General features: G+C 43.0%; 1 protein-coding gene across 2 annotated transcripts in view; it reads right to left on the bottom strand.

Moving 5' to 3' along the window:
- MFSD1 (major facilitator superfamily domain containing 1) overlaps nucleotides 1–24,529 on the bottom strand; it is a 32,360-nt gene extending 7,831 nt beyond the window's left edge. For both annotated transcript variants that reach the window (XM_066621012.1, XM_066621014.1), the window contains exons 1-15: nucleotides 24,338–24,529; nucleotides 22,182–22,234; nucleotides 20,649–20,761; nucleotides 20,317–20,359; nucleotides 20,068–20,135; nucleotides 19,186–19,294; nucleotides 17,865–17,967; nucleotides 15,884–15,982; nucleotides 14,801–14,912; nucleotides 9,548–9,604; nucleotides 7,095–7,251; nucleotides 4,811–4,908; nucleotides 3,176–3,288; nucleotides 2,497–2,544; nucleotides 1,401–1,461 (exon numbers count right to left, since the gene is read on the bottom strand). In XM_066621012.1, the coding sequence (XP_066477109.1) occupies nucleotides 1,401–1,461; nucleotides 2,497–2,544; nucleotides 3,176–3,288; nucleotides 4,811–4,908; nucleotides 7,095–7,251; nucleotides 9,548–9,604; nucleotides 14,801–14,912; nucleotides 15,884–15,982; nucleotides 17,865–17,967; nucleotides 19,186–19,294; nucleotides 20,068–20,135; nucleotides 20,317–20,359; nucleotides 20,649–20,761; nucleotides 22,182–22,234; nucleotides 24,338–24,506 (1,403 nt within the window). In that variant the 5' untranslated portion in view covers nucleotides 24,507–24,529. The remainder of the gene's footprint in view (nucleotides 1–1,400; nucleotides 1,462–2,496; nucleotides 2,545–3,175; nucleotides 3,289–4,810; nucleotides 4,909–7,094; nucleotides 7,252–9,547; nucleotides 9,605–14,800; nucleotides 14,913–15,883; nucleotides 15,983–17,864; nucleotides 17,968–19,185; nucleotides 19,295–20,067; nucleotides 20,136–20,316; nucleotides 20,360–20,648; nucleotides 20,762–22,181; nucleotides 22,235–24,337) is intronic.
- Nucleotides 24,530–25,460: the final 931 nt, after the last annotated feature.

Genomic DNA, 25,460 nt, shown 5'->3' with positions numbered 1-25,460 from the left:
AATTAATAAAATACAATGAAGTCATTACATGACAAAAAAAATTGACAAGAAACGTGGAGAGGGAAGTATATGTGGTTTCTGAAAAGGAGGAAAAATCCTATGTTCAAATTCTTATCAAGAGTGCCAGAAAGTGTTGGCAAGGACAGGGCAGGTTGATCACATAGTGGGTGAGGGGCAGTGAGGAGACAGGATTGAAACAAGTGCAGGATTAAACTGGAGGTGGGGGAGAGAGAGAGAGAGAATGTGAGGCAGTGATTCTGTATCTTTGGAAGGTGTGGACAAGTGAGGGGAGGGACAGTAAGAGAGTTGCTAACTATGATTGTGAGATCTTTTGGGGGGGGGGGAATATGCCTGGGGAAGGAGGTGGGGGAGAAGAAGAGAGAGAAGTGCCAATTGCCTGCTTGTGTATTTGAGAAAAAAGTGCAACCAAAAGCCCAATCCTATGCATGCCTGCTCAGAAGTAAGCCCCATTATAGTCAATGAGGCTTATTCCCAGGAAAGTGTGGACAGGATAGCACCCCCAGAGCCCAATTCTATGCATGCCTACTCAGAAGAAAGCCCCATTATAGTCAATGGGGCTTACTTCCAGGTAAGTATGGATAGGATTGTGGCCTAGCTCCCTTCCTCTAAAAGCCCCGAGGTGCAGGGAGGGTCGCTTTGGGGAATTGCAGGCAAACTGGCAAGGAAAAGGGACTTTCAGAAACCCTTTTCACTGCCAGCCTAAGGCAGCCTGACTGCCAGCCAGCCCTTAGGTTGGGGGCCTCAGGAGACTCGCTCACTATGTACCTGCGTGCCCGCTTCTGTCTCCTTCTCACTCACTCCGCAGCTCCCACCTCCTGGCTCCTCCGGGCTTCTCTGGTTGGGTAATCAGCACATAGGTAGGCAACAACCACCTTCATGCCCAACCCTTTGCATGCCTACTCAGAAGTAAGCCCCATAGTAGCAAATGGGGCTTACTCCCAGGAAAGTGAGGATCAGGTTGCAGTGAGTCATGCTCAGTAGCAGCAGCAAGCTCCAAGCGGACTCTTCAGCTGCTGCATGGGATGCAAAGCAGCCACGACCAGCCCTTTCCCTGGCTGCTCCCTTGCTTGTTCTCCCTGCCGAGGAGGCTCAAAGCAGCTGCTTCTCCTACACGCGGGTGCGCAGCTGCTGCTGCGGCACACCTGAGGCAGCCTCACAGCACACCAGTGTGCCACATCACAGTGGTTGAAAACCGCTGCTCTAATTCATTCAAATATGTGAATATACAGAGCCCAATCATTCAAAATAGTTCACTATCAGTCCCCTAGGTCTTCTGCATACACCAATTTGCAACTCCAAACCCCTGCACCATCTCTGCAGCTGACCTATGGGCAATATACCACTTACTTTCCAGGTTAAAACCATAATGACATACTTACTCAGCCGCAACCAACTTCTGCAGCTTTTCCCTTTTGCTTGCAGACCAGTTAAGGTCACCTCCTATGGCAGAAAACAGCCTGATGTGGTCAACAGATCACTGAAAATTTTTATAACAAGAAATTCTATTCCATTTCAAAGACTAAGTGGGTTGTGGCCGCAAAACATTGTTAATCAGGTGCATAAATGCTAGTGCTTGGAAAATAAATTTACTTGGGGTAGGGGAATGATGTGCTCATTGAAAAGCAGTGAAGTCTAGACATTTAGAAGAGCACTAAACAGAACACACAGCTGACACCAGCATAATTCTAGACAGAAGGAAGTCCCCCTCAGTGATTGTACTGGTATAGTTTTCTAGATAATGGAATAGTAACAGACAGCTGTATCCTTTTTCCTACCCTTTCTTTCCTATGCCTACCAGCCAGCCATGAAGCTAGTCCATCAGTAAAATCAATAAAAAGCTTTTGCTTTCGCAGCCACCATTGGCTCTGCAGTGAGGGGGAGGGGCTGCTTTACACAGGGAGACTACGACACTTGGGTGTTTTGCCCCCCCCCTCCAGGAATGCAAGCAACAGTAAGACAATTAAGAAGCTCAAAGACTGCGTTGCAAAATTAATTCATATCACAGGTTGAGTCTCCCTTATCTGGAATTCCAAAATCTGAAATATTCCAAAATTCAAAACTTTTTTTGAACACTGAGAAACTTTTTCTCGGTGAAAACTACATTTTCCATTGCCTTGAGAGGGAGTTAGTCAGGTAGGCCTGGGACAGGCTTGAGGGGAAGAGAAAGGACAATGTCACAGTGCAGGGGGAGTCTGATGGTAATTTCTTTGGAGAGGGGTAGACGAGGCCACCACTGAATGTGGGAGGAAGAAAAAGAAAACCTGGGAATTAGTGTTGGAGGGATTTATTAGGTCTTGAGGTGAAGAATCCAAAATGCAAAACACTTCAGGTCCCAAGCATTTTGGATAAGGGATACTCAACCTGTATAAACTTTTGCCACTGTGGTGTATAATGCTAGTTCAAGGAAATAATTAAGACCACATTGTTGACTCAAACACAGTCTCAAGTTAAGAGTGGCAGAATGAAGACACTTACTTCTGAAGAGATTCACAAAGTACAGCATGACTACAGCTATGAGTGACACTAGAAAGCAAAGAATAAAAAGTTAGGAAAAACTTAACATTAAACAGAAGGAACAGGAAAGACAGTGTTATTGCAAATGGCTTGACCAGCCAAAGAGATTCATATGGGAACAGTTTCTCACATGAAGATATAAGTTGCTCAGTATAAGGCTGAGAATACTTGGAAGACGGCACATGACCTGCCTTCTTGCCATCAATAAGGAGTCTTTGCTGGTTTTGCTTATTACCCTGTAGCTCTCTTACCCAGAGGCCAGAATACAGACTACCTAGCACCCCTCTGGATCAAATACCAACACCTACTGTACACAGAGTTTACTTCCATGTCAATGTGTGAAGCAGCAACATAACAGCTTCCCTTAAGCACTAAGTTGCTATTATCACAGCTAACAATTTTTCCATACCTAATGAAGTAGCCATGCACAAAATAAGTCATTTAGAAATGTTTTTCTTTTAAGTGTGTGCACGGCTGATGAAGGGGAAGAAAACTGTAGATGTAAACTAGAATCCATCAAAAACTTCTCCTGCATAAGCTAACTATATGAAACTTTCATATAATTTCTATTTCAAGATAAGCTTCTTTTTCCTACTCAAAAATAAGATTGCTTGCACCTTCACAAGATTTCATTACTTACAACACAGACAGGCACTGAAGAAGATTTCCAGGAACAGATATCCTCGAGAATCCAATATCAGACCAGCTGCAATTGCAATAATTGCCAGACCCAAGTTTTGAATTGACTGCATGCTGGGGGAAAAAAATTGATTATTAGAATACAGCCAAAATTAATTGATTTGTGCAAGCATGCTCTTTACTCCACTTTTCTCCAAGTGGCTTACAAATCAATTGTGTTTTTATTTCTCTTATCAATAACTAGACAGCACAGTCACCACTTAAAATGAGAAGCAGCAAGTAAAGACTAGAGCACATCTTTATGTGCCTTCCTAACCAAAAGGAAGCTATGCTGGTCACTGTGTTTCCAGAACCAGTTTAAGATGCTGATATAGCCCTATTAATCTCTAAATAGTCTGGATCTGGGATATCTCAAAGAATCCCTCTCCCATATGTCCCTCTCTTTGATCTGAGACAAGCTGAAGCAGCCTTGCTTCAGGTACTCTCACAATTCGACACCGGCCTCTATGAGAAGCAGGGCATTCTCAACTACTTCCCCAGGGTGGCAAGAGACCTTTCCTGAGGTCGAGCATTTGGTGCCTCACTTTCTGGCATTCTGCAAGCCAATACAAACCTCCCTGCATTGGTTATCTGTATCTGTAATTTATTTCTGGCTTTATATTTTGTTATTAAGTACTGTACTATCTTAGTTTGGTTTCACTGTATCTTGGTTTTGTTGTGGTTTAGAGTGATTTCTAGGCACTGTAAGCTGCCTTGGTGCCTCACTGAAGAGGGAAAGGGAGGGTAGAAACTGCAAAAATATTTGAGTTGCTAGTTCATTTTCTGCTGACCTTGGGATTTTATTGGGATAGTTTAAATTTAATTGTTCTATTTTGGTCTATTATAGGCCACCATGAAATAGTTTTGTGGGCAAAAAACATTAAGGACATAAGAGCCCTACTGGATCAGTCCATAGGCCCATCTAGTCCAGCTTCCTGTGTCTCACAGTGGCCCACCAAATGCCTCAGGGAGTACACAAAACAACAAGAGACCTGCATCCCGGTGCCCTCCCTCACATCTGGCATTCTGTAAGGAATACTCAGGCTACAACACAAGATTTATATCACCTGATCCATATCAATACTGGTTGGCATTCAGAAAGACATGTATGTGGCATGAGGTGTGCATTGTTTAACTTGATGGAGTACAGTACGAAGTGTAGCAGCAACAGCAGAGGAACAGACTTGGAATGGGTCAAGTTGTGACATGCACTGGTGCATATGTGCTGGCCCATGCTGTTCATGACTACTTACATTTTTGTAAGGAACTGAGTTTCGAGCCAACACATTGGATTAGCATGGTAGAATGGAAATTTTTTCCCCTGCCTAAAAATCCATTTAATAGCCTAGCTTGCAGAAGCAATTCCAATTCTCATTGCTGAGATGGAGCAGAAATATCCATATTTTGCACATTAACACAAATGCAAACAGGTTACACCAAAGCAATCTGCTGAAAAGGTAGCTAAATGAGTCTTTCTTGCCATCAAGAATGTGCCATATGATCAGAACTAGAGAATGAAAGCAATTATGACACTACTAAACCCACTAAAGTGAAAAAACAAAGTGCTTACCCAAAGGATCAAGATCCAAATACTTACAAGCCATAAGCTGTTCCCAGTTGGTGTTCAGGGACAACAAATGCTACCATAGGCCACAAGGCACAAGCAAGGAGAGAATAAGCTACTCCCAGCAGACACTGGAAAACAGCATTAAAATAAAACACATTAAGCAAAAGCTATAACCAGCTCCAGTGGGAGCCGCAGTTATATGAATTAAACAAATAGGTCATCTTTCTAATTGGGTGCACAAACAGTGATAAGGTTTTTTCAATAGCTTGTTCTGCTACCAAACTAATACCTGATCAGTTGGGAAATTCCTATGTATAAGAAATGCAGTATCAGAAATATGCTTCTAGAACTGATGATTATCGTGGTCTAGACTGCAAACATGAAAGATGGTTTAGAAAGGAGCAGGCAGGCCTAGAATCTCTTTTGTACTGAAACACTGATAATAGTAGCTCAGGAGACAGTCACACACTTGGCTTAGTCAGACACTTAGGGCCCAATCCTATCCAATTTTCCAGTACTGGTGCAGCTGCAATGCAGCCCCAAGGTAAGGGAACAAATGTTCCCATACCTTAAGGAGGGCTCTGACCGCTGCCCCACCACAAGATGCGGTGCATGCGCCAGTGGTACAGCGGCACCAGCACTGGAAAATTGGATAGGATTGGGCCCTTAGACTGATTTACTTCTGCTCACCCAACTTCAGAATCTGTGGCACGAATATTAGGGGGACAAGCCAGGATTACCCAACGTTCTGCATCCCATCCTCAAGCAGAAACATTTTTAGAGCACAGCACACATGAAACGTTATTCACTGTGTGAAATGACTGCCCTGTGTCAGTGGTTCTGTCAGTGGTTCTTAAACATTTAGCACTGGGACCCACTTTTTAGAATAAGAATCTCCACCAGAAGTGATGTCATGACCAGAAGTGACATCATCAAGCAGGAAAATTAACAATCCTAGGCTGCAATCCTACTCATACTTACCCAGTTGAAAGTCCCATTGACTATCATCGTTAAAAGCATATACATAGTAGCCTGTTAAAACTACAGATCTGTAACATTTCCCCAAATGCAGTCACATAACATGGGAGCATCTAGTCTAATATACCATATATACTTGCCTATAGGTTGAAAAATTTATGCCTAAAAATGGAGCCTGAGATCCTGGATCGACTTATACCCGGGTCAATGCAGTGAATGAAACAGGGGCTTCTGGGAAGCTTAAGGAAGCTCAGTAGCTGTCTGGTGAAGTTGGGGGGGGGGGGCTGGAAATGGGCTGAGAAGCAGGAAGCAGGTGGAGAAAAAGGAGAATTTTTACCAGTAATTATGGTATTCAGAGGCAGCCGTTTTAGCCTCTTCTCCAGACAGGAAGAGAAGTGAAGGCACTTCTGGGAACTGTAGTCTGTATGGGCTGCTGCTATGGAATGCAGCACATGCTCCCACAAAGCCTCCCCACAATTCCCAGAAGCCCCTTTGTCTCCCTTCCAGTTTGGCGAAGAAGGGAAATGCCTCCTTCTTTTGCTGCTGCCTCTGAACACTCCTGTCAAGTCATTTGCAAAGAATTTCACCCCCTGCCAAGTTTAGGGGTCAGGTTTTTAAGATCCCAGGATGTGATCCTCATTTCCATCTGAAACAATGTCCCAGGCTGCAATGCACCAGTACTTAAGAATAATACCCATGGAAAGCACTGGGTCTGCTTCTGACTCAATAGGGTTGCAACAGTGCGCAGCTCAGTCCTTGTTGCCCGTCTCCCTGCTGTGAACTGAACTGCACACTCCCAATTGCATGTTATATGTAGAGCCTCTGGCTTCACACACCAGGCACCTTAAAGAAGGATTTGACTAATGGTTCTACTGGTATGTTGTTTACAGGCACAACACTTACTCTGACAGAGTTTGCACAAATGTTGTGAAGACCAGAATTTGAAAAGTTAATGAACAAAAATTCATCTTAAGATCTTTTATTATATTTTTAATAAATTAGAAACTGTAGTTTTTAGGTAACAATTACTGGAAGGTTATTTTTCAGGATCTGGTCTCGGGTAAAATCAGACAAAATTATAGTCAGACCCCCCCCCTAAGTTTAACCCCCGACTTATCCGAGGGTCATAGAAAATTCCATGATTGGGGCTCAAAACCTGCTCTCGACTTATCTGTGAGATCGGCTTATGGGCCTGCGGCGTATGAAATATTGGAATGAATGGGGACCCACCTGAAATTGTTTCACAATCCACCTAGTGGGTCCCGACCCACAGTTTGAGAAACAGTGCCCTGTGTAGACTTTCCCTTGGGAAAGTCAAACTGGAGGAAATACTTACCATGGCAATCCAAGGGTTCCAGAAGGTAAAGGCCAACATGATGTGAGAGACCAGCGTGATCACCACAGCACACATAACCCAAGTAATATTCCTTCCAACTTTATCAACTACGAATCCAAAGACAGGGGACATTGGTGCCGATATAACATACACAATGCTATTTAAAAAGAGGTAAGAGAAGAGTTCATCATTTGAAAAGAGCCAGGTAAACAAGATGCAAACTCTTTTGTAGAAGAGAGCTTTAAAAATATTATATAATGATACAACTGCCTTCTCCCTGCCTCCTCAAAGAAAACCAGTTCATGGTTCAAGGTATGCAGTCTTGCTAATGAGTAAACTCATGGTGCTAAAGCTGGCCTGATCTCACATAATTTTTCCTTCCTTCCTAGGATTTTCATCCCAGTTTTCTCCCATACCAAAGGGAACTCAAGGCGGCTAACAATATCAGCTTAAAATAAAACTATATATATTAAAAACAAAACATTAAAACCCCAGGATCACTATTTTGTCTTCTTTTATAAAACACCACTGAAATGGTACTCTCACTAGCCAAGGAATAAAGAGTCATAGTTTACAAAGCAGATGCATGGCTCAGAGAATGATAAGCTCTCAATGGTTACTGCTAACAAGTTTTCAGGTGGCTAAGGATGCAACCCACATGAAAGAGCACAAAAATGAATCCTATTTGAACAAAAAAAGGGTGACAGTTCATTTTCCTACCAAGGGACACACTCAAAAAAACATAACTTTAGTTTCAGGGTAGTGGTTCGTTTTAGCATTTGTTTTGCATGTGACTAGGTGTCCCCCAAATCACAGAAGGCTTTCATAAACTGTTTTTATTTAAACAGCAGAGCCCCATTCTGCATCACAACCTATTCTTTTCCAAAGCAACCAAAAGCACACATGTGGAACAGATGTCTGCAATTCAGGAAACAAGTCCAAATCTCCTTGAACACATGGAACAGCTGTGCACTTTAGAGCCCAGTCTAAGACTACTTCCCCACTAGCACTTTGGAACAACCACACTCTGTTCACTCGTTTTTCATGAAGCACCCACATGACATTGTCAAATCATTCCAGTGGTTTTTCATATTTCTCTCCTGTGCTTTTCAGCCTGAATTGTGGCCTTTTTTTCCCCCATTATCACACACACAGTTGCAACACTGGCCTGTCTGATGTGCACAGACAAATCACTACTACAGCTTTTAAGACAAACCGTTCCTTTAAATAAAATGCTTTTAAGGAGAACTGTTGTTTTAAATCAGGGGTCTCCAAACTTTTTGGCCAGAGGGCCACATCATATATCTGGCATGGTGTTGAGGGCCAGAAAAAAATTTAAATATAAAATTTAAATAAACTAGAGATGAACTTGAATGAATGAATAATTGAATAAATGGGCTCATTCATTCACCCTCTCTGGTCCTCAGAATGCCCTCCAGACGCAACCAGAGCACAGCTCCAGTTGTGTTCGGCTGAGCGGGCCAGAGGCTTTTAGGGGACAAGAGGCTGGCCATGGGCCGGAAAGAGGCTTGCTGCATGCCACATCTGGCCCCCGGGCCAGGGTTTGGAGACCCATGCTTTAAATAAAAAAAACTTCCTGTATACAGGTTCAGTCTATCAGCATGGTAGGGCGGTAAATGCTGAACTGTTCCTTTGGGGAGAAGGGCGGGATAAAAATAAAGTTTATTATTATTATTCCTTCATTCAGTTAATGAGCTCTTATTCCCACAGAGTACACATGAGTTACATTACTGGTTTCTTTCCATTCTTCCCCCCCACCCTTTTCTTGAATTGTTCTTGGCAAAATGGCACTACTTCACACACAAAAAGAAACAAAAACCTACAATTTTGCATGCAACCCTCAGTGAACAAAAAGTTAGCTAAATAGCAATTTAAACTGCCACCTAGCAGCATTGACTTAGAAGGCAATATGACTAATCCAACTTGGAAAGAGAAGGCTGTCAATTAACTGTATTAAACTTGTCTATAGACATTACCTAACAATTTGACCTAGAGAAGGGAAAGGCTTTATCATTGCACCAAATGCTGTGTGGAATTTCCATTTTAATTTCACCTTCATCTAATTGTGGAAAAGCAACGCCTCTGCAGCACCACAGGCCTGAATAACTGTGTTTACAGCCTTTTTAGGCTTCTCTTCCAATAAAGGGCAATCGATTTTTCTTATACTAATAAATATTAAGAAAACGTTTTTTAAAAGCTGCAGATAAAACAAAGTCTGCTGTGAAAAATCTTTCAGCAATCCATGCACTATGCATCATATTCCCATTGATTTGCTTAAAACTTCTTTCTAATAAAGATGTGCACACTCTTCTCAAGGTGGTACTGAGCCCAGGCCCTCTACCTACAGAAATATTAATAGCAGAGTCAGCCATCTAGTGAGACACTTTGGTATAACATCCCGAAATGATAAAAAAATATTTTGTCATAGTTACCTGTTGATTGCACTTGCTTCTTGGGAAGAAAATTTGAATTTTTCAATGAAGAAAACCCTACAAAGACCCAGAGGAGAGAGTTTTATAGTCTCACAACTTGTCTCACAAGGGACACGAGAAACAGTCTACTAAAAACATTAAATAGCAGTAGCCTGACACCAGCCCACCAGAGAGGCTAAAACTTAGCAAGTACAGCAGGGAGAGAAACCCTGTTTTCTGATTCAGTAACTCCTCCACAAAAGAAGCTTACTGTATGTAAGAGCAGTACCTGCTAGTACTTTCTGTAAGGATAGTTCACTATCCCAGAATAAAAACTGGACAGATTTCCTTTAAAAGTCTAGCAGCAGAAACTTTGTTGGAGCTATGCAAGAAAGACCGTCTGGCCAGAGATGAATGGATGAAACTCTGTTACACCACTTCAGATCATTGCGTCATCTAGTCCAGTACTGTCTATTGGGGTACAGCAGCAACCCAAGGTCTTATCAGTGGCGGCACTAGGGTTCACTAGGGTTTAACCCCTCCTAATTGGGTAAGAGGCACTTTTTCAAGTGGGTGCTCCTTTTTTTAGCAGGGGGAGAGTAACTGGCCCACCTCACCCCAGCAGTGTCTGTTCTAGTGGCTGACTGCTGGTATTCATTTGCATCTTTTTAGATTGTGAGCCCTTCTGGGACAGGAAGCCATTTAGTTATTTGATTTTTCTCTGTAAACCGCTTTGTGAACTTTTAGTTGGAAAGCGGTATATAAATACTGTTAATGTTAATGCTCACGTCACCCGGTGAGGGAGGCCAGCGTGTCACCCCCATGCAGTGGGTAGGGCAACACTCCAGGTGGTGGGCATGGTGATCTACCATCGCCCCGCCCCCGCTGGTTTTTTGGCTGACCCTTTTGATAGAATTAAGATATTTCAACGCAGTTTGTTTCATTGCATTCTGCATAGAATTACACATCAATTAATATATAACATGATGGTATTTTTACAAACTGATTTTAGTCACTAGTGATGTCACCTCCTGCCAGGTGTCAACTTACTAACAAGAAAAAAGCCATTCTTGATGGCTGTGTCTCCAAAAATTGATTAAAAATAAAAATCCCTATTCCTTTTTAGCTATTCCTTTTCTCCTGCCTCCTTTGGGGGGGGGGGGTACTCTGTTGGCTGCTATTGTAAGACAAAAGGCACAATCCTAGCTAGGTCTACTCAGAAGTAAGTCCTATTGTGTTCAATGGGACTTACTCCTAGGAAAGTGAGTTTAGGATTGCAGCCAAACAGTCTCTAGGTCTCAGTTTGCATCAGTTTGCAATTAGCAGATACACACAAAACAAAGTCTTCCCCTCCTGCAAATTCATCACTTCCCCCCTCCCTTTCCCAAACCCTCCAGGTGTGCTGCTAACAAACTCAGGGCACAATCCTAACCAGGTCTACTCAGAAAGTCCTATTTTGTTCAATGGGGCTTACTCTCAGGTAAGTGTGGTTAGGATTGCAGCCTCAGAGTACTGGCAGCTGTTTTTTTGTTTCTAGTATATAATTATAACACCTTCACACCCCATTTTGGGGGTAAGTGAGGTGGGGTGTTGTAATGGGGAGCCATAGCCAATGGCCACAAGGATCAGGGGAGGCGCGAGCCAGAAAAGTTCAAGAACCACTGGACTAAGGCATGTTTGCCTACTCGCAAGTAAACGCACAATACAGCTCGGTTTCACTTTCTATAGGGCTCCATGCATTTTTTGTTTTCCAGTTTTTTGCCAATAACTTTTGATAGAAAGGCGATATTTCACTCTGGTTTTTTGCATTGCATTCTGCAAAAACTTCTGCATCCAACAGTATATAACATGATGGGGTTACAACTAACCACCACGATTTTAGCGTGTCACCCCCCCAGTGCGTGTCACCCCCCCAGTGCGTGTCACCCCCCCAGTGCGTGTCACCCCCCCAGTGCGTGTCACCCGGTGGGGACCGCACCCCCCTAGCAACGCCACTGGGTCTCATACAGTAAACTTTCAGAAACCTGCTACCCAAACTTCTTTAACTGGAGATACCAAGAATTGAACCTCTGACTTCAGCGCACAAAGTCTGTGTTCTACCGCTGACTTATGGGTAGAGGCGATTGAAAATGGTGTTATACATTTTACTCATAAGAATATAACAGCCCTGCTGGATCAGGCCAAAGGCCCATCTAATCCTGCTTCCTGTATCTTACAGTGTCCCACTAGATGCCTCAAGGAGTACTTAAGTCAACAAGAGACCTGCATCCTGGTGCCCTCCCTTGCATTTGGCATTCAGAACAGCCTACTTCTAAAATCAGGAGGTTGCACATACACATCATGGCTTGTAACCTGTGATGAACTTTTCTCTCCAGAAATTGGTCCCATTCCCTTTTAAAAGCATCCAAGCCAGATGCCATCACCATATCCTGAGGCAAGGAGTTCCACAGACAAACTACATGCTAGGTGAAGAAATATTTTCTTTGTCCTAACTCTCCCAACACTCAATTTTAGTGGATGTCTCCTGTTTCTGGTGTTGTATGAGAGGGAAAAGAACATCCCCCTATCCACTCTATTCATCCCCCTGCATAATTTTGTATATCTCAATCATGTCCCCCCCTCAGGTGCCTCTTTGCTAGACTGAAGAGCACCAAACGCTATAGCCTTTCCTTGCAAGGGAAATCATTTTGATCACTCTCTTCTGCACCACTCAGACTTACTCAGATGTAAGTAATGTGTTCGGTAAGATTTAGGCTGTAATCCTATCTGACTCACTGGAAACAAACACCTCTAGGTATGAATTGATGCCCTCTGCCCTGAACAGCAGTCCAGAATTTGAACCCAGGATCTCTCACAGCAAGAATCACACTCAGACTAACAAAACAAGACACAGTGAAAAAGGCACCAATTGCCATTTAGATTTTTAAAAGGCAATTATAGAAGCCCGAAAGAGTGGGTAGGCCAGTAAGTCAGAGATCATCACTGGCCTTTAAAGGATTAATTGAAGGCAGGGTCTTGAGAAAAAAACTGGGTTCAAAGACTGGCAGTAAAAGCACATCAAAAAAAGCTTTTGAACTGAATGATGAAGTCTCAGCACAAGCACAAAACAGCCACACTGTCATTTTGTCTTTCAAATCTCAAATACTTTATGGTAATAGCATTTGCTCATATCTTCTTGATTGCTTCAACTCAGTAATTGCACTGCACAACCATGAAATTTGGAACTGGACACAGAACTAGACACTGGACGTTTCAGCCAATATTTGAGCTGTTCCTAGTTAAGTATCAGAAGGCAAACTTGAAAATGACAGCAATGTATAGCACAACGTCAGAGGCCAGAAAAACAGAAAAAAGCAGGGATAGAGAAGAGGCTATGCAGGGTTTCCATTAGTTAAGTCATAGGGCTTCAGTGCCCAACATGACTCTTCACTAGCAAGATAAATTATGTTAAATAAGCACACACAAACACAGATTTTTTTTAAGCACAACACACATGGCCTTGCATCTGCTTCTACAGGTGAATGGCTTCACATCAAACACAAGGAACTTCACACACATATCTGTGACAGGATCTACAGACAAATACTAAAATTCAGTTACAGGTATTTGTTTTAAAGCAGCGATTTTTAACCTTCTTCACCTCACAGAACAGTGACAAGGCTCTAAAATTGTCAAGGTTTTTGACAATTGCCCTCAGGTTTTTGACAATTGCCAAGGTACATTGTGCTGCTGTCAGGTGGCTCACACCCCCAATGGCCCTACTAAGAAATGACCCTCCTCAAACTCCTGCTACACACCTCTGAACCATTCGAAGCACACCCAATGTGCCATGGCAATCTAGTTGAACACTGCTGTTTTAAAGTCACAGGTTGGGGAATCATTCACAACTTACTGTTGACTAGCCCTATGGTGCAAGAACAATGGTCAAACCAAATACAAAGGAGAGAATAATCAGCAGATTTCAATTTAGAAAACTCTCCATGACCCTCAATCACTTTCATGTGGTGAAATGCATCATTTTATTACAGTTCATTTCTAACCTGACTTACACTGAATTTAGGAACATATCACACCATGAAGCCTGCAAAGTTACAGCTATTGTCTTACAACTGGTTTTAGTAGTAGGGCATTTCGAAAAGCAAAGAGGACAGCAACCTGGGACAGAATACAGTGCTTAAGAATCTGTCACTGAGACCTGGGTAATACAAATCCTGAGCTAGAATTGAGAAGTCCCTGGTTCAAATCTTGCCTCCGTCACTCCTTCAGTAAGTGGCAGGCAAGCAATTCAACCTCAGCTCCTCTCTCCATTTGCAAAATGGGGCTAATGCTTATTTGTTTTAAGGTTTATGGTAAGGATTAAAATAAGATACTAGATGTGAAGCACTTCCAGCACTATACAAACGCTTAATACCTACAGTCAGCAGATCATAATGCCTACTTAAAAACAATTCTTCGTGGCCAACAGTGTGCACTAAAGTTCAAATCTACATGCTAGAAGCAAACATGGAGTCCAACACCATTTTGTGCTTTGTAATGCTAATGCTGGTATGGGAACCAGATTTGCAGGGGAGAATTGGAGGTTATGAAGAAGGTAATTTACCTTTCTCACACCCTCCCCTCCTCCCAAATCTCTACATTCATGTGAACTGGAAAACGTGTTGGAAAACATCTGTTTGCTAGTATAAGCTGTAGCCCTACTCTTAGCCACCTTTCCACACACAAAAATGACTGCTTGGCTATTTTTTCCTACTTTTACTAAATGTGGTCCCCATTTCCTTTTGCATTCCCAATCCCCTCCCCTTTTCTGACTAATGATAGTTATTTAACATCTGTGCAAAACCTAAGTACTGTATAAAATGATTAGATATTAACATAATAAAAGTGACACCAATTCAGTCATTCAAACTCAATGTCAAAACTTAATTAGGCAACGCACTTGATTGTACAATCTGATCTCACATAGTTACAAGCACATCACAGAAAGAGTAGGTTGTTTATGTTTTTAAGCTGCCGCTCAGTACTATGGTGCTTTGCCAAAAGAGTAAAAGCAATTTCTGACCAGCAATTATCAGGTCTACTCATCAAATATAAAGCTGGCATAAAACACATAGGCTTGCATGTACAGTACATGGGAGTGATATTCATATATGAAAAAATATGTGTATGAAGAAACACAACGGAAGTTACATTGATTTTTAAAAGATGAGACATATCAAAAGTTAAACAAACTACAAAATGGCAAGTCTGGCAAAATGATGGTAAATAAACACTTACTTTCCAAGTCCAATGAAAGGGAAGACGGCCACATAGTAACACACACAGATAATAAATATGAGCCAAAGGGACAATGAGAAGTCTTTCACATCAGTTAATTTAATCACTTCACCTTGAGAAAGAAAAAACTGAATCAGCTCTAGTAAGCTACATTTTAAAAAGACAATAAAACAGTGATTCAGGATGTTCAGCTACATACATAGGATTCTTTCTGGAACATGCACAGAAATGGTTTAGTCGTACCTTTTAGAATGTTCACTAGTGAAACCTAGCATATGTTGCAGTTAGGGGCTTGCTTACAGTATGCAGACTCATGAGTTAGAACTGTTTTAAACTTGACTTTCACCTGTACATCTGTGTTCTCTACTATCAAATTTAATTGGCGAACAGGGTTTACTACAGTAACATTCTGTGCAATAAGAAAGCAAGCAGGTACACCTGCCATAGCACAACAGTAGACATTGTGCTATCTAATGAATTAGAGTCCCATTTTCCTTCAGCTCACAGGACAAAAATTTTCTATAAGCAGACAGGTTCTGTAAGGTCACATATGAGACAGCCGCCACTGGTCCCTGTTCACCCTCCCCCCCCCCCAGTCTCTGAAGCCAAGGGGAGCCATGTTTCCCTCGCCTCCATAGACTTTTCTGAGCCTCCTGGAAGCGCAGGAAATCAGAAGTCGCATGTTTGCCCAAAATGGGCATTCTGAGCCTCTGCTAAGATCAGAAAAGCCTCTGGATGCAAGGGGAGCACAGCTCCCCTCACTTTTGGAGGCTTCGCATAACATCAAGCCTTGCTTGGCAACAGGGGTGCTGGTCCACATCCCTGTTGCTAAGTAACACATGATTATACAGTGTTTACTGCACTGTACACTATACAAATCACTGCTTAACTAAACAGCAGTTTACTATTACCTTGGCAGCTGGTCAGCCTTTAATACTTCTGCAAGGAAAACTCCATTTGAGCTTTACAATTGGAATGGTGGTCCCCAATGTAAGAACTCTTACCTCTGGGCAGCCTCATTTTGCAACTGGAAGTGAACTCAGGTGGTTGAGTGCCTGTTATAGGCAATGAATATTGACTTACCAGTTTTCCCTTGCTCTTTGCAAAGAATTTTCTCTGCTCTTTTATCCAGATAAGCAAGAATGACAGCACAGAGAAGTGAAAAGATACAGGTCACACCACCTACAATTAAGAAAGGTTAGTTATATTTGAGCCAATGTCTAGTCAATGAACAACAACTTTGTGAGAATTCACATGTTACAACAACTGCAACATACATATGCATATATGATGCCTTAAGCATACATGAGACAGCTAGCATGGATCAAAAGCCACTATGTTTTATTGCCAATTACCACCTCAGACATGGTGTAGGCATTTCACAAATTCAGCTGCAACAGCAATAACATTCATGCATGTGCGAGTCAGTCCTTCACTATAGCAGAATTTCACAGCCATCATAATGGAGCACAAAGTTTGTTCAGAATTAAACCAATCCTAGAAGAAGTGACACTGTCATTCAACATTGTTATGTATGGCAAAGAAGGACATTCTGTCAACTTAGAGCAGGTGGCAGGCTGACATTCTGCCAACTTTTTGGCAGGAGGGCCACATCATCTCTCTGACACTGTGTTGGGTTCAGGAAAAAAATAATTTACACTTAAAATTTAAATAAATTTACATACATGTATATAGTAGATGGAACTTATATGAATGAATGAATGGTCTCACAATAGCTCAAGGCCTATAAAAGACCTTGCACAAAGCAAGGCCTACCTTTCCTTTGTTGCCACTGCTGCTTCACAGATGTGAAACAGCAAGCAGTGGAGAGAGCCTTCAGCCTGCAGCTCATACAAGAGTAAGTCGGCCCTCGCGCTGAGAGTAGTCATGTCAGGCCAGCACAGGCTCCAGCAAGTCTCCGGAGGGACAGAGGCTCATTAGAGACTGGGGACTCCTCCCAGGTCAGATGGGGGTCCCCGAGGGCCCCAAATGGCCCCCAGGCTGGGGTTTGGACACCCCTGAGTTAGAGAAAAGAACTCCAATTTTACTAAGATAAGTCTGGTCTAGAGGGTAGAGCCTCCATTGCCTGAAGATTAACATCCACAAGGTCGCCAGTTCGAGGCCACCGGCACCGTGCGACCTTGAAGCAGCTGGCAAGCTGCAGCTGAGCTGTTCCATCTGCTCGGAGCGTGGGAGGATGGAGGCCAGAATGTTAAACCAGATCGGAGTGTAACATCTTGAATGTGGTGGTTCTTGAAAGAGAGAACCTTCTTTCAATTTGTAAAAATCCCTGCGTGGATTTATTAAGCCTGCCTGTGTAAACCGCCTTGAATAAAGTCTTGAATAAAGACCAAGAAAGGCGGTATATAAATACTGTATATTATAAATACTGTATATTATTATTAAGATAATGGGCAATTCAATTTTGGATTTACTGTAAATTGCGCACAATTCACAATATTGGGATAATGGATGAGGGCCTAGAGACTGTAGAGAATACAATAGTCTGCAATTAAGTGAATCTTTGACACACATTCTAAATTCAAATGGTCTCATAACTCTTTTATAGCACCTCATATATTTGCCGCCAACTTGACAACCATGAAAAATCCACCATGATCTACTGAACCAGATTTTCATAAGCCTTATGCACATGGCATTCCTTCAGCTGTCTTGGTCTTAGATGCTCAGTTTCTAAAATGAATTGGCCAGAAGGGAATATACAACATCTCAAGTGGATATTCATGAATTATTTTGCTTTATATCAAACTGATGGGATAGGAAAACAAGAAAGATCTAGAGTTCAAAATTATTCCAAGGTAGCACAGTTCCGTTAAACAAGTCTATCACAGCTCATAGATAACAGGAATGGCATCCTATAACCTCAAGTTAAAACTTCAGCTTTGCTTTCCTATGTCATACTATGTATGGTTGCTTACAAAAAAAATGATCCTTCATATAACACTTGTCAGAACTGAAAGCTGAACTTTTAACCATAATCTTCTAATTCATCACATATGGAAATCCTAAACTGATGCAAAATTAATCTTGCAAGTTTACTAACCTATCAAGAGTGTTACACCGAGAGTAGAGTAGCCAGTAGAACCCAGCAGATCTTGAGCTCTGGAGTACACCCATCCCATAATATTCATGTTCACAGTGCTCCCCTAGGAAAGAATGACTACAACTGTTAATAATGATTTTCAGAAAATAGCTTCTAAAAACCACACACCCAATGGTAGGGCCCACAAAAACCCTTCTAGGTTGAGATTTACATTTCAAGTTTCAATATGCCAATAGGTCACTTGAGGCATCAAATAAAGTTGTGATTTCAGAACGTTCAGTCTGCTTCCAAAATCTATTAACTATTTCCAAATAGCTCATGACTTTGAAGAGATCTTTGCCAAGTATTTCTGAGTTAGCTTGAAGTATTGGGGACGCTGCATTTTGCACTGCAAGGAGCCATACCTTTACACTTCAACAATTCCAAGAGACTGCAAAAAGCTCTTTTAAATTGAGATTTGATTTTTCATAGAGATTATCTCCCAGTTACATTCCTGCTAACTCTAACAATGCAGTGGCACTATGATATACAGAAGGCATCACAGAGATCTTGGGTGGGTAGAGAGAAATGCATTAAATATGTTTTTGGTTAACAGTTACAGTAGTCAAAAATGATACCTCTTCCGAGATACTCTTTTGATCATGAAACAGTGACAAAGCTCAATAGAAGATGACTATCATCATACCCTGGATGGCCACCACTGGAGACAGGGTGGAACTATAATGGCTTTTGTTCTGACCTGTCATGCTGGTTATCCTCTTAGTAAGACCCAAGGTTATATTAAGTGCATATTATACAGACTTGCTTATACTCAAATGCACACACATACAGTACAACATTTTCCACCAACCAGGATGATGCACTTTAAACCGCAAAATGTCATCAGGCATCAGTCAATGCCTATCACTGCAGATGGGAATCACTGGTATTTCAGGTCACTTTAAGGTCCCTAAAAATCTGCAGTCATCTCCTTCTAGGAAATAATTTTAAATCATTCAGCCCACTGGGAAGACAGACCAAGTGGCCTCTCCATGCAAAAAAAAAAACAAAAAACACCCTGCATTTTACCACATTTTGTATCAAGGAGTGCCACTTTTTGCCCACATTCACAATGTGTTTATGAATGTTTGAACTCCACAAATGTTTATGAATGAACGCACATATAAACCTATACACAAGGACTCTGCTAATCAATTACTTCTTACAATAGTGCATAGTTAACTGTCAGAGTTCTCCCCATTCTTATGCGCTGAATTAGAAAAATTCACCACTAAGTTTGGCAGTAATTCTAGGGGAAACAAAAATCTATTTTTAAACTTACAATTCTAGCCATGCTGAGTTGAAGTCCAAACACAAGATTTAATTCTTTGCCTTTAAACCAGCTGACAGCATAGGTATTTTGGGCCACGGCTAAAGATTCTCCTCCAATCCTAAAATAAATAAAAATCATCAGGAAATTGGATATCTGAAGCAACATGCACAACCCTTGAAATAGGATTTAGACTTACAGCCTGCCCGCCCCCGCCCCCCTGCTGGTGCACTGTATTCAGTAGCGGATGGGGCGGATCAGAAGACTGCAGAGAAGGAGCTGTATATACCTTTACCGCTGTGTAAGCCTCCAGCTCCGCAATGGGTCTCCTCGGACCTGTGCTAGTGAGTTCGCTAGTGCAAGTCCAAGGAGAAAAAGGTGCAGGGAGGCTGCTGATGGAGGGGATAGCACCTGGTGGAGTGCATCATCCACACCAGATCTACATCCCATATCTTCTCCATCCCCTGTTCCTCCCCTCCCCCACTCCCTCCCACCATCTTACTTTCCTCAGCAGTTGGTTCTAGCTTCCTCTAGCATTAAGCATGGGAAGGCTCTGGCCTTACCAGCATTGCCCCAGCCATGCACTAGTCAACACACTGCCAGAAGGGATTTTTCTGCAACTGCTTCCAACAGAACACATGTTCCACTGGCAGCTTCAGGATGGACTTTTAAGCTACATATTTGTGTTACTACGCAACCCTTTAACCTTAACACAATATTTAAAAAAATCAGGAAGTTGTCTAATTTTTCAGATGCAAGATAAAGAAGTCACAACTCTTTAAAGTTTGTTTAAATATAAGATTCCATGGGGGCAGTCTGCTTCTTTGCTGTTGTCTGAAGGGAGGTCTGCAGAAATTTATACCAGGTTTAAATACTACCAATATATCAACTCACCCAAATACAAATCTGCCAGCTTCCATCAATCCAAAAGTATTGAATACTGCTCCCAGAGCAAATATCACCTGTAAAAGGGGGTGATACTTCAATTATTGGAGACCATATTATTGGCAAATATTTGAGCCAACAGTTTGCTTCAAGCAGATTAATCTAAAATACAGTTTCTCAGATCTGGCATTAATATATCTATTATTTTTTCCTGTATTAACTATTACACAATACATGAACATTATGGACTTTGCTCACCTGTCCAACACAGACAAAGCAGCTAAATATTATTGTGCCCCACCTGCAAGAAAGTTTGGATCATATTTACAACAAAGAATTCTCACTACACAAAAACCCTTGATTATCACTGACCAAAATAAAAATAAAATTCTCCAAGCTTTAGAGCTGAAAAGACTAGGCTGTGAAATTGCACTATACAGTATTTTAAAAAGCAAGACAAAGGAGAATATTACCAACATTATTATTAGATATGTGTTAAGAAATAACATTAGTTCAGCACAGTCATTAAAAGACACAAGCTACAATGCAGATAAAGTTCTATTTTCAAGGTAAAGAGAGTACACAGTTACCTTATACCAAACACTCTGTCTATCAGAAAGCCTCCAAAGAAACAGAGAATCACATTTGGCCAGGAATACCAGGAATATAATGCCATGAATTCAGCTGTGTTCAGTTTCATATCCTAAATAGAAAAATAGAACTATCTTTAACACGATGCAAAACACATGCATAGAAAAATCCACTCATTGAATTGCTGTTTACTGCAACCCTAGCACTATACTCAATCAAGGCTGGTCTCTATCCCACAAGAAGATGAGCACTAGCATCCCTGTTTGCTGCTAGTCAGAAGAACGCTGCTGATATGCTTCACATATAGACCGAATAGGGGAGGGGGCAGGGAGATTTGCAGGCTGCTCACGATGTATTTTTTCCTAGCAATCTTCCCATATTATCTCTCACCCTTCCTCCAGGACAATCGAGAAGCATTTTATTATCATAACACCCATATGACGTAGTCTTATAAATGGTGTTCCCTCTAAGCTGCACAGTCAGACCTGGTGCCTCATGCAGCTTCTGTTCCAGTGCTCCAGAGTTCAGCAATAACAACAACGTCATCACCCCATGTAGCTCTGTTAGGGCTCTGAACATACCCTGTGAAAATTTCAGGGAACACTGATTGCAAACAACCCACTATTTAGCCATCCCTCCTCTCTGACCTCAGTTGCTTGCACAAATGCCCCTACTGCCACCATGCCTATATTTCATCAACAGTCAAAACAGTCCAGTATTTTATAATAGCTGTATGAATTCTCTCTCCCAAATCCGAGAGGCAGGGCATCCTTTCCTTTTTAAAGAAAGAGAAAAGTATGCACAACTTTAGTGCTATATTTCTATTTAGAAAATTCTTGGATTATCTGATTTCCAAGAAGTTGTCTGCAAGACTACCTTAAGAGATAGCTATGTTCTGAAATAAAGGACAATCCTCAGGCCTTAAGCAAATCCAATCCTGTTAACAGTCTACTCCAGTGGTTCCCAAGTTTACTGTGGTCGCAGTATTCTTTCACGGTGGCCTCTTCTTCCTGGCTCTCACAGGTGCCACCATCTTGGATCTCCTGTGATCCAAGAGGGCAGTATCCAGGAGAGCCAGGAAGAAGAGGATGCCAGGGACATCCCATGGCACCCCTGTGAGTGCCATGAGTGCCACTGTGCCCTCAGTGCACTTTTTGGGAACAACTGATCTACTCCAGGGAGTGTCCTGATGCATCAAACAACTTTTGTGTTGATGAAAATTAGATCAAATCAATGAGAAACTTCATGATACAAGTACCAGACAGTTCTTTCTCAGCTTCAGATATAAGTGAACCAAAACAATATTAAATCATACTACAGCTATGTTACAATACTTATGTTACATAGTAACACATATTTCAATTGTAAGGGACTGAACAAGCCATTTAATGATAGGTGCAATTTCGTATGAAGTTCAACACCACACAGGGTTGCCCTTGATGTTACTGAAACGAACTGATGTTACTGTCATGTACAAACATATATGGGGGGGGGGGAATTCAACATTTTATAGATCTATGTTCTTCACTTACCCTTTGAACTTGAGTTTGCAGGGCTGCTGGATTGTCATAACAAAAATAGCTTCCTATACAGGAAAATTCAGACAAATTACATCACACTTTGTATCTTGAAATGGCTTACAACAAGAATGATAAACAATTTGAGTTTCACAAAGATATCTTCATAAGGATGCAGAGCAAAAAATACCCTTTCCATTCTCTCTTAACTGTTCTCTGGGGAGCAGAGAGTCACAGAAGGATACTCTCAATTCCCCTTTTGCTCCTTTCCTTCTACACTTCCACCCCCCACCCCTACAACTCAGCAGCCTTGCAGCAGCAGCAGCAACAGTTCTTTTCCACAGAGCAAGCTGTAGAAGGCTCCTGTGCAAGCTTTTGTCATCCCTGATCTATTCACAAGAGGGCAGGTAGAGGGAGCAATTACAGTAGCACCTGAATTACTCTGGAGGAGAGTGGGAAGCCTAGGGAATTTCATGGGGCTGCCAACATGAGAGTCATTCCTGCACCCTTCACAAATGACAACAATTTACGTTACTCAGCAAAAGCACCACTGAACTCTGCGCATGTTTAAAAGCAATATTGCTATACAAGTCCTAGTGTGGGAAGGAAGACGGGGGGGGGGGTTAAAAACTGCAGCCAACTCTGCCAACTCAGTAAGTCAGAAACCACTCATGAGTTTTACTTCTCCCTTTTATTTTGCTGACACTGCCCTTCTGAGCAACGTGCAAAAGTTTTCATAACCTAACCTGCAATTATAGCACACCTGAATTCATACTGAATGAAGCACTACAGCAGCTATGATTGCACAGTTGTCTAATGTTGCCCTAAACCTCTCAAAGGAAGCATAGTATAGAACAGTGATCTTCAACCTTTTGCATGCCAGGAACCCAATAAATAAATACAGTATGAGACTGGGGACCGACCACTGGCCCTGCCACAATGGGACCTGACCCACCCACTCCATGCCCCTGTTATGCCCACCCAGCACAGTTCACTGTAACCAAATATTATTAGAGAGAGCAGGAAAAGTTACCATGAAGCCTGGCACTAGCCTGAAAGCTATTTTAGCACAATTACTAAGAACCTGAGCAAGACTGGGACACAGTCTCCTGGTACATGAAGGGGTACACCAGATGCCTCCCCCTTTACCTGGTGGTGCTCTAGTCAAGTGGTCTTCAAGTCTTTTTGGTCCAGTATGTTGCTGCGACCCACAACTGAGGCTTAGCAACCCTGACCCCAAGGTTGAAGAAAACTGGTATAATACAGTGTCTCTCAAGGTTTGTCCTCTGCTGTACCACTTCACATGGTCCACCTGTTCCAAGTACCACCACAAGTAACTGGTGATGACATCACCATCAGTTTCTTCTGGGTTGGGAGGCCAGATGTGACATGACAAACACCAGTAAGAGGCTCAGGGTGGATGGGAGGGCTTTTACAAGAACAGAAAAACATGCTTTAGAGCTCTGCCCACCAAAGCCTCCTACCACTGTTTGTTGCATTGCATTCCTGGTCTTGCTGCTTGTCTGCAGTTATCTAGGGGTCCTGTGAGTACCACCAGACACCACCTCAAGTAACAATAGTGGTACCTGTACCACTGGTTGAGAAACACTGGTACAGTATACAGATTAAACAAAAAAGGTTCTGCAGCACCTTAAAGATGGATTCTCCACAAGCATATCTGAGCATAAATTTATTGTTAATATTTCCTGGCACATTCCCATGGCAGCTGTTTCCCTTTATGTCTTCACTGTGTTTAAAGCATCCCTTTGACCATGCAAACAAGGGCTTTAAGAGAAAGGCCCCCCTCCTCAAAGTAAACTTTTTAAGGCTCGGATCCTATACACACTTACTTGGGAGTAAATCCCACAGAAATAAATGAGACTTACTTCTGAGTGGACATGCATTAGGATTGTGCTTTAAGGTTGCTCAACCACAGGGCATGAGAGGGAGTCCAAGGCAGTGTCCTCCTCCTCACTCAGGCTGCAATTCGACCCACACTTTCCTGGGAGTAAGTCCCATTGGCTATAATGGGACTTACTTCTGAGTAGACATGCCTAGGCTTGGGCTAAGGATGCCATCCTATCCACACTTTCCTGGAAGTAAGCCCCATTGGCTACAATGGGACTTACTTCTGAGTAGACCTGCCTAGGCTGGGGCTGCCACTTACTCACCAAAGCCCAGGAAGCACATGAGCGCGAGGACCACCAGCCTGTGAGGGAGCCGCTGCGGGTCGCACAGCGCCGGCATGCGCTTCTGCGGAGGGCTGCTGTCCTGTCCCTCCGGCGGCGCCGAGTCCTCCTCGCCCAGCAGCGCCTGCCGCAGCTGATCCTCCTCCGCCATCTTGGCGCCCGGCTCTGGGGTGAGCTGCAGACAGGCAGGGCGATCAACTGAGCGTCGGGGCACGTGACCCGCCTCCCGCCCTGAATCACGTGACAGCAATACCCCAGCGCCCCCTAGAGGTAGAGAAAGGTGATGCGCAGCTCGAACGTCCGGCTGCAAAGCGAAAGCGCCTCTTAGGGTGTGACCCTCTTTCCCCTTCACTGTCTATGTCACCCTGTCCTCTCCACCCTTTCCTGGGGGTAAGCCCCACTGACTCTAATGGCACTTACTTCTGAGTAGACATGCAAAGGCTCGGGCTCTGAGTGATGCTCCTTGACTGCACTTGCTCAAGCCTATGCGTATCTACTCAGAAGTAAGTCTCATGAGAGTCAATGGGGCTTACTCCCAGGAAAGGGTGGACAGGACTGCAGCCTGCAACTCCAGTCCCATGCATGTCTCCCAGCAGTGAACGCTGGGACAGTCAGGACAGACAAAAGAAAACATTTCTTTACCCAGCGCATCATTAACCTGTGGAACTCCTTGCCACAGGATGTGGGAATGGCGTCTGGCAGGGTGACCAGGCGTCCTCTTTTTCCAGGTCCTGTCTTCTTTTCTAGCCTCGTGTCCTGGAAAAAAACTTCAATGTCCTCCTTCCCCCTGTGAACAGACCCTGTTGCCCTGACCCTGGGTAACACCACTGCGACTTCAATGGGCTTCCTCAGAGCTGGGTCCGCTGTTGAGCAGGAACAGAACCACGGAAGCCAGTGTAGGGCTTCCTGTCCAGGGAGACAGGATTCGGCAGCAGACTCTGCCACCATTTCCACCCCCTTCCTGGGCCTGGTTCTCCACCCTCCCTCCACCCGGGTCCCCTCCCCAGTTGCCCCCATCTCCCCCCCCCTCCGCCCTGAAAAACCTTGCCACCAACTGGTGGCAATACTTACCCCCAGCGGCTCCAGCACCGGGTTCTCCTGGCGT

This window comes from Tiliqua scincoides, chromosome 3 (genome assembly GCF_035046505.1).
Source record: "Tiliqua scincoides isolate rTilSci1 chromosome 3, rTilSci1.hap2, whole genome shotgun sequence".
NCBI lineage: Eukaryota > Metazoa > Chordata > Lepidosauria > Squamata > Scincidae > Tiliqua > Tiliqua scincoides.
This window is presented reverse-complemented; position numbering and strand designations above follow the sequence as displayed.